We start from the raw sequence: 10,000 nt of genomic DNA on the forward strand, positions 1-10,000 counted from the left end.
ACTGTGACATTTCAACCAGTGGTTCATTATTACATAACTGTACACTAGCAAACAGTACAATCTGGCAATAATTTCATTTCTTGGCAGTTCTTGTGGCATGATACAAACGTTCTAAGTAGTGGTAGGAAGACTGCCACTCAAAAGTCCAAAAAACAAAGAATGGCAAACAAAAGGCTTCATGTTTATCGTGTATTTTTTTTTAGTAAAAGTTTACAGACTGAATTTACTTTGTCCTCTGCCATTTGTTTGCCATTCTTTGGTTTTTTGGACTTTTGAGAAGTTTGTTTTGTTTGCCTTTTTTCCTAGGAAGACTGCCACTGCCAGGACAAACAGCTGATAATGGTAATGAGAACTTTTATCTCGGTATTCTTTGTTCAGTGCCTTCTAAATCATTTTACGACTACATCTAGTTTTTGCCTAACCTGAGTTTAGCACTGAAGTTTCAGAACTGATATTTAATTTACTCTTAAGTAGTATAATTGGAGGAGAGGGAATGAAGCCATTTTACAAGTAGCATCTTCTTACACTTCATGTGCTGATGAGATCTAGTTGTTCCCAACTACCATACAGTACAACTTTCTTCTGTAGCTTCTGCCATTTCCAGTCCATGCCTAGCGAGTCATCATTATGCTATTTATGTGCACATCTTGTTAGACATTTTCACTTGCTACTGTGTGATAGCTGACATTTCTATAAATAATTGACATAAAAACTAATTAGATTTCTTGTCATTGTTTATGTGTTCTAAGTACAAGAAGTGGTAAGAATTCATCTTGAGAACAATAGCTTATATGTCCACTTTCCATGTTTTTAAATATAGTCAGATTTTTGCAGACTGTCCACAATCTGGCCATATATATTTGGTCTGTTCACTAAATTATGACATACATTTGAGTTTCAGACTTTCCATCCCTCAAAAAATGTATATTGACACAAATCCTGTTATTCTATCAACTTTCTAAGTTTATATGAGCAATATTTAAAATCTGTTCCTATTTTTTTTGGCTTTTGTCCCCCCAATATTTTAGGCTTTGTCCATATTTCTTGTGCTAAGAGGTTGAGAGGTTTGATGACCAGTGAGCTTGTTTATGATAAGCCTGTCTTTGATCCTTACACTTGCAAATAACATGAATCTTTTTTCATTTTTAGATCATAATGGACAGCTTCAGAATGGATCAAGTGGCCCCCATGTCTTTTCATTATCGGGCAACGCTGAAGGTAAGACGTCATAACATAACATTGGATCTGTCCAACGTCTTTCAAAGAAGGCTGTATTGCAGGCCATATAAATCCAAATTGAAATTATCAGGGTTTATACAGAGACAGAGGGAGAGGGTGGAGAGACAGGGTCACTAGTACAGGAAATGCTGAAAGATATTTTGACATATCAATCCAGTACTCCTGCACTAGTAATCTGTTCCTCTAATTTGTAACATTTTGCCAAGGATACAGCATCATCACTGTTTTGTATGCATTAGCTGAATTTCCTGCTTTTATATATGTATATGTATATACATATCTGTTTACTTGCAGGAAATAACTCTGATGTCATAACTATGGATTTAATCATTATTTTCACTTTGCAGGAAACTGGGGTGGATCTTGTTTGTCACTATAGTTATGCCTTGTTTCCACCTACCTATTGTTATATGTCATCTTCTGACTGCCTGAATAGGGAAGTGACACTTACCTTTTAAGGAAACATTTCTTGATTTGATAACAAATGATGAAACAAATGATGCTAACCATTGTTATGGCTTGTACTTCAGAACCAATTAAGGCAGTAGGAGTGAGAGGATTGAAAACATCAAAGTAATTTCTAGTAAGTTTTATTATGCTGTATCTGTCATCTTTGTTACCTGACAGCACCAAACGAAAGCTACTTCTTAATTTTAAGTCAAGTTACCTGTATTACTTATATTAAATCTGGAAGCTCCTTATGAACAAGGCGTGCCCTTTTACATGTATATGTATGTATTTATATGTATACAGTGTGTTGTAGCAACAGAATGCAATGAAAATATTTCAGTTCCCTGAGCTAGTGATGTTGATGTTCTGTTCATTATAAAGATGAATTGATCAGAGACATGCAAATAAAAAGTCAGAATAATGAAATATAATGTTTAGTAACTCTTCTAAAGAGCTCTACATGAGGTCATGTGCCTTAATAACATCACAGAAAAAAGAGCCTTGGTGTGGTTGTAATGATGGTCTAGGCTAGGGAGTGTAAAACTTTTCGCAGTTCAGTCATTTTAGCTATAGTAATGGAGAGATGTACAGTTCCACAGGAAGCATCAACAGCCCTGACATGCCTTCTCTTCAGTCAACAAACACTCCTTATTTCATCCTAAAACCCATCCCAACCTCCTACATCAAATAGCTACTTCTTAAAGTGAAACCCTGTTCTCATTCAGTAGAAATTCTCCCAGCAGAGTACCTCAAGCTACCTGCCAGTTCCATAGCCTATCCTCTGTCTCTTCTAATTAACAGAGCTATCAAAGAATCATACATTCTTTTTCTATGGAAAAAAATTCTTCATTGCCCTTCATAAAGGAGGAACCTCATCTAATATAAACAATATCAGAGCTATCGCCATATTATCTCCTTTGTCAAAAATTCTGGAATGGTGAATTCACAAGACAGTTCTTCAATATATTTTTCAGGAAACGCTCCTGGCCCCCACACAATATGGTATTAGTCCCACCCTTAGCACTACCACAGCCTTATTAACTTTGACAAATACTACTAACAAAGTCAGAGACAAAGGCAAACTTGTTTCCTCTGTATTTCTTGATCTGTCTAAAGCTTTTGCTCAAGTTTCTCAGCAAAAACTCCTCTACCAACTGTCTTCACTTGGGCCATCACAGCCTACACTACTATGGTTTAACAACTTCTTAACTGATAGACACCAGTCTGTTAAATGTCTCTCAACGTTTTCTCCATTCCTTCCTGTCAATCCCAGTGTGCCACAGGGCTCCATTCTCAGCTCTACTCTTTAATATATGCAGAAACAATTTGCATAAATCATCTCAGCAAGCTTCCCTCATGCAAAACATTGATAAGTATATCCTAATTTGCATTTATGACAACCTAATACATCTTCAGAGTATTACTGAAGAAGGTTTTAATTCCATTGAAAGTTGGCTTCAGGATAATCACCTGCTAATAAACCCCCCAAAAATTTAAATTACCTCTCTTTTTGTCCAAAATTCCATTTCCATGAAAAAAAGACAACTTTATAATATCATGACTGAAGTTACTCCACATACAAAAGTACTTGGCATAACAGTCAACAACAATCTTAAATTTGGTCTTCATATTCACAACAGCATCGAGAAAACCCATCAAATTCTAGGCACCCTACATAAAGTAAAGAAATTCCTTACAGACTCTGACAAGGTAACTCCAGCTACCGCTTACCCTCTGTCCAATATGGAGACCCTGTTATGACCAAGCTATGAATCTCAGCTAGTTCTAAACTTGAACAGTGCTATAGCAAAGTTGCATGCAGCAAACCTTACCAGACCTACCACTGTTTAGCACTAAAAACACTTAACTAACTTCGAGTTTCCTCTCCACCTGTCTTATACTCAGTTCACGTTAACCGGTAAAATCATCCATACCTCACTCGGCTGCCCAGCAGCTAGACCCCTACTGCAATATTATTTTCCAAATTGTCCCTTTCAGTCAAATAGTAAACAACTGCTTACCATCTACAAACATAAAGGGCTGATGGGAGTCAGTCTCTATTCCAATAGCATAAGCAGAACTTGGAATAAAATTTCAATATCACTCAGATCTACCACACACCTTCATCATTTCAAACCATTACTAAAAGACTTCCTTTATGTATCCTAGCTTTGTGCCTTTTCTTCATCTGGGACATAGCTCTCTAACACCCTTCATCACCTTTCTTGTACTTCCCTTTAAAGCACTAAATCACTTAACCTGCATATCCCTATCTAATACCTCACTTTATTGTACTTCTCAAACTACTGTACCTTCCATTAATTAGAACAACCAAATTACTATTTCATCACCACTTCTCTGTTAATAATCAGACTTGCTTATCTCCTCTAATAGCTCACTCTATTGTTTTTTTTAAATTACTCCTATCTATCTTGTACAGCTTTCTTCTATCTGTAAAGTCTCAATACAACACTTGTGAATTTAATGGTTATGAATATCAGTACAAATGTCATTATGCTGACTGTTTTGCTATGTATTAACTGAAAGTGTATTGTACAATATGCTATTGTAAATATTGAGTGCATTAAATATGATACCTTAGAGCTTTTCCTCCCTGACCTCCACTGAAAAGGGCACCTGTGCCCAGTCAGCACTTCCTGATACAGAAGTGCCAATAAGTAAATAAAGAAGATGATGAATGTTATATTTAATGCAGCTATATGACATTAAATATGTCTTATCCCATCTCTGTTCTTCCCATAGCGCCAGATGGCATTTGACAGCTCAAATAACCCAGCATCTTTGTTCAGTGGATTGTATCCATCTTTAGATGAAGACCAGTCAGTACAGGAAGTGCCAACAGGATATGAATCAGCTTCACTTGGTAAGATTTCTAAATATTCTGAAATAAGGCATGTTTAGTATATGATCAAGAATTTGAAGTCATCATGGTCTCACCTCTTAGATTAAGATGTAAATGTCTAAATGCATAAACGTCTGAAGAAAATTCCTGCTGCAGCATTTTCAGTACCCATTAAGTGTACATGCCCTCAGTCAGGCAGGCAGAGACAGTCTGCTAGAGAGCAATGCCTTAATAAACCAACACAGATCTTATAGGATGCCCATTACCAATCTGACTTTTATTAAATACCAACAAGTTCAAACTAAATGCAACTGTCCTGTGAATTGGTTCATCTGGTAGTTAGGTCTGTTCACTATTATGTTTGCCTTTTTGAGCTTTCATCAGTTTGCAGCATTACCTGTTTTAAATAGCATAACAGTCGTTTTGGGATACATCTGTATCTATTTAGAAAGTACTAAAATGCTTGTCCTGAATTAATTCATTGGACTGCAGAATACGTTTTAAAGAGTCACAAAATACTACTACTACATAACTTTTGCTAATAATCTCTGCAATTACCTAGGTAAGCTGTGTACCACCATCTTATGCAAGTCATCTTAAAAGTTCCTGAACTGTCAGATATTTTCTGATTTGGTGGTAAGACTAACCTGGTCAACAAAGGATAACTAACTAACTAACTAACTAACTAACTAACTAACTAACTAACTAACTAACTAACTAACTAACTAACCAACTAACTAAAAAATAGACATCAGATGCAAAAAGTCTCACAGATGGGATTTTTCTCTGCCTGGTATCCCTCAGCCATTAAGTATGAGCTAGCTATTCATTCACTGCATTGTCCATTTTTGTAATATTCTGTGAGATGACTGCTGCCTAGGCAGAACCAGATAAAAGATTGTGCAACAAGCTGTCATTCACCATTTTCTTTTTCTCTCTCTCATAGGTTCATAGGTAGGTACTAGGCTTTTGGCCCTAGGGCCTATACAAACCTAGCCAAAAATGTACCCTGGCTTTCGCCACCCAAGAAAATTATTTTCCTGTGCCCCTGTCAAGCAGAACCTCAGAAGTGATCCCCGGGGTGAATTTCCTATTACCCATCCAATCATCAAGATTTTTCTTGAAGAGTGCTAATGAGGAGCTTAGTTTGACATAGATATGCAGTCCGCTCCAGAGTATGGGAAGTCTCTGGGACAGGAATCTATCCCTCCGGCATGTTCTGTTTATTGTGGTGACAAGGTTTAGGTCCCTAGAGCATGTAGCTCGGAGGGATTGGGATTTCTTTAAGTAGAGCATGTCCAGCTGCTCTGGGTTTGACATAGCTTTGTATGTTAGGCAGAGATCGCCTCTGAGTAGGCGATATGCAACGGATTAAAGCTGGAGTTTTTTGAGACGGTCTGCGTAAGGCATCTGTTTGAGGCCAGTAATCCTCTTTGTGAGGTATTTTTGCGGCCTTTCCAGTTGTTGTAGATGTCTTGTGAGGTACATACCAAAAGGGGTGTTGTACTCTATAATGGGTCTAATGAGTGTCGAGTAGAGGGGAACGATGACCTCTTTTTTTCTGGATGAGAAACCTTTTGTGATGAGGTGTGCCACGTAGAAGGATTTCCTGACCACTTTGGCAATGTGATTATCAAAGGAGAGATAACTGTCCACCTGTGTCCCAAGGTCTCTTATCACACTTTCAGTGTTAAGTAGACTACCGCCTATGTGGTAGTTCATGGGTACAGAATTTTTACCAAAGGGGATGACACTGCACTTTTTGGCAATGAGCTTGAGACCATGTCTTTGACACCAGGCATCTGTCTCAGTGAGGCCCTTTTGTAGGATGTCCACATCAGTAGGAGTTTCAATTATGGCTCCTAGTTTGCAGTCATCTGAGAATTTAGTTAGCCAAAGACCTTCTGTGTTAGCCTATACTTCAGAGAAGTAGATACCAAACAGGAGAGGACCCAGGACTGAACCCTGTGGTACTCCACTTGTCACCTTCTTTTTGCCAGCAATAATTAGTTCTTCATTCAAGTGAGGGTCTTTCCAGAAGACTCATCGGAAACACAGGTCTTACCTTTTGCCCTTCCTGCAAATTTGTCTGTTTATTTATTTATTTATTACCTGGCAGGCTGTAATAGTCAGCCAGTCACTCTTAACACTGCTATGTGAAGAACTCACATGCTGTTATGCGACACTACTTTCATTTGCAAAAGAGTGCACTTTTGTAGTCACACATTTATCAGAGGTAAGCACTGCTGTACAAGCTCATCTAAACCCTTTTGATATTTATTAATGCCCAGAGCTCAGCCATCAGTGAGATGGTCTGACTCTGGACTGTCTACTGTCCTTTTGCAGTGATCATATAGGAATCAGGACTCATTCTTAAATACCTGACAACAGCAGCATATTTGTTATGAAAACAAGGGAATCCAGGGAAGATACTGAAAAATGATTTATCTGCATGTTAGACATAGTGACCTTTCTACAGAGGTTGTCACCTCTTTCCCCAGTTGGAAACTGAATAGTCAGTAGTCTTATTTGCAGGTGGGGGAGGGGGCAGATGGGAGTGATGTTGAATTGTAACTGGACTGTTTGATTGTAGTCCAATTAGTAGATACGTCCGCCATAGACAAGTGGCCAGCTGGTGTGTCAACCATCTACACATCTATAAGAAGAAAGGAGCTTAACATGCTCATCTTTTAACTGTTTTCAGTGTGTGGTCATAGATTTCCATGTACTAAAAATAGTTTTGCTAGCAGTATTAGTCTAACAGTTGAAGTACATAGTCATAGGACATCTGCTGACACCGTTTCATACTCTGTAAATCTTCATAACTTTACAGTTTTGTAAAAACAAAAAAAGTGTTAAAAGTTACTACAGAGCTTTCTTACCTCAACAGTGTTCATAGTTTACTAGGTTTGTCACAGATGTGATATAAAAGTCAATAAACAGTGCTACATGTATAACTGAAAGACTTACTGCAACATATTTTCTTGCTGATGTTGTGTATATATTCTGTACCACATAGTAATTGCACAGTAATTGTCTGGATCTTCTAATGTTTCTAAACATGAATATACCAGATATTGCTACCTGAGTGTATAAACATGGTAGGATATTTCCAGATAATGATGATGGAATGGCAGTACTTTGCTTGATATACAAAAGTGAAGTTCATGAGTTATTACATGTGTAACACAAATCAGGATGCAGCAGTTATTAGACCTGAGTTTCCCACTGTGCTGGTTTTGCATGAATCTCTTAGAGCTATTCTTTGGTTGTAACCAATACCTTTAATGTACTTGGATTGCATAAGCCACCTGTTGTTGTTTGTCTTTCGGCTTTTTCCCGGTAAGGGGTCGCCACAGCGGAACTCCGGTCCGCTAATGATTGGCAGTAGATTTTTTTATGAAATGCCGAGGTGAGAGCTCGACGCCCAACCTGCAACGAAGGCACACCCATTTACGTACGCATGTCTTTCGAACGCTACCCAACCACTGGGAGGACATGCAGACTCCACACAGAAGGCACTCCCAAGCCAAGCCAATTAGTCTAAATAAATGGTGCCATGAAAAGTATTAGGAATGGTATGCACCATGCAAAAATCCAGCAGTATATTACAAATGCATAGAATTAGGAAGTTACTGTAATGCAGAAACCCATCTGAAGGTTACATCATTTAATGTAGTCATAGATTCTAGTCATTCACAGTGGTTTGTGAACATTGTAAAAAAAGGAAGGAAAGTTCTAAAACTCCTTACGGTATCTTCTTGCTAAATATTATTACAAAATCAGTCTTCTGACTGACAAGCTTCCTGAAGTGACAGCTGATTCAAGTTTATGCTTTTAACAGAATTAAGTTAAATAATCATTTGATTTTGAGTTTCTAGAATGTGGTGTGAGAGCTATTTATTAGCTGGCAGACACAGAAAAATAAAAATGTACATGGTTTCTTAGTATTTCCACTCATTCTGTTGTTGAGTAGTTCAGCATTGACTGTTTTGTCTGACATGAAAAAGCAAATGTTTCTGGATGGTGTAGCTCTAAAACCTTCAAACAAATATAAAAGTTTAAAGTACCTAGGTGAAACTAGGAAAGTATTCATTTATTCACATATGTTTCAACTGGACAGATCTCGTGGCATTATGATTGTAGAAGCATCATACCTTAGTAACTGTACAAGTGCTTGCAAACAATGAACTGTAGGAAAGCAGTAACTGACTAGCAGTTAATTAAATAACATGTAAAATTATGCCTGGTTTCCTTTTGCAGTCAGAATCATTTCCGACTCACTCTCTTCTTCGAATATTTTGTTGCACTTTTTCTGTAGACATAGCAAAATAATCTACATTGCATGTTTTTTGTAGACAGATGTCTGTTTTTAAATATTTGCTTCAGAAAATATTGATCTAAAATTAAAATGCACCTCTAAACCTAAAATACTTATTAACATCCCTTGGCTAACATATTTGCCATTTGGGTGGGGCAAAACCACATCTGTTCTAGTACATCTACAGAGTGTTATTTTTCTTCTCCCCGTCACCATGCTTGTCGGGTAATGTGTTATTATCCATTAATGGATAATTGCCATTATTCATGTTTCTTGTTGTGAAGTCCCAGTTGTGTATCAGGGCCTTTTCTACTACAGTACTATCATCTGGAAAGACAAGAAGTTGCCCTTCAGAGATGGGACAGTTCACATAAGTTATTCTGTCTTCTGCACTGCAAACACATACACAGATATGCATTCTGTGTGCATCTTTCCATATGTAGATACTTTATGTGACACATTACATTTGCTCAATGTGCAATTTCATGTCAAACATGTAACTGCTGCAGTTAACTATAGACACCACACTTATTCCCATGATCTTCCCGATATAGAAATCAGTTCCTCACATGCATTTGTTTCCTAGCAGCAATACATCTCCTCCACCTATATATTCATTTGGTTCTCTACAGATAGCACAAAGACTTACATGAATCACTAAATACTGATTCTGATGTCCAGCACAATTTTTTTCATATTTTTAGTCCAGCAGTCTTTATAGCTTCAGATATGCAATGAAACATTTCTAAGCAGCATACCGTTTTGATACAAGGTTTTAGTTTATACCATTTGCAATGAAACATTTCTAAATGTCATGTATTTTTCACATACTATTTAATAAACACTGCACTGCACTAAATTAATTTCCATAACAGTCACCCTGCTTATACCACCACTCTGTGGGTTATCACTATGTTCTCTTTCCTGTTAATAGCTTTTCCCTGTCTCACTGTTATCTTACATTTACCTTTCTCAGTCTCTGTCTTCCTGGATTCTGTGTGTTTACCATTACTTATATCTTGTATTGTCCTCTAAACACCAGTGTTACCCACAACAATTTCCAATGCTAACTCTGCTTCTCACTCTTCTTGCCCCTCTGTAAAATGTTCACCTTAATATTATATAAA

At 37.4% G+C, this 10,000-nt stretch overlaps 1 protein-coding gene across 2 annotated transcripts in view; it reads left to right on the top strand.

The window, feature by feature from the left end:
• The window catches only part of ETS2 (ETS proto-oncogene 2, transcription factor), a 45,508-nt gene that overhangs the window by 18,759 nt on the left and 16,749 nt on the right, over nt 1–10,000 (top strand). For both annotated transcript variants that reach the window (XM_044071459.1, XM_044071458.1), the window contains exons 2-3: nt 1,150–1,218; nt 4,453–4,573. In XM_044071459.1, coding sequence (XP_043927394.1) covers nt 1,156–1,218; nt 4,453–4,573 — 184 coding nt within the window. In that variant the 5' untranslated portion in view covers nt 1,150–1,155. The remainder of the gene's footprint in view (nt 1–1,149; nt 1,219–4,452; nt 4,574–10,000) is intronic.

The sequence above is a fragment of the Protopterus annectens genome, chromosome 5.part0, assembly GCF_019279795.1.
Source record: "Protopterus annectens isolate FY-2018-M chromosome 5.part0, PAN1.0, whole genome shotgun sequence".
Taxonomy (NCBI): domain Eukaryota; kingdom Metazoa; phylum Chordata; order Ceratodontiformes; family Protopteridae; genus Protopterus; species Protopterus annectens.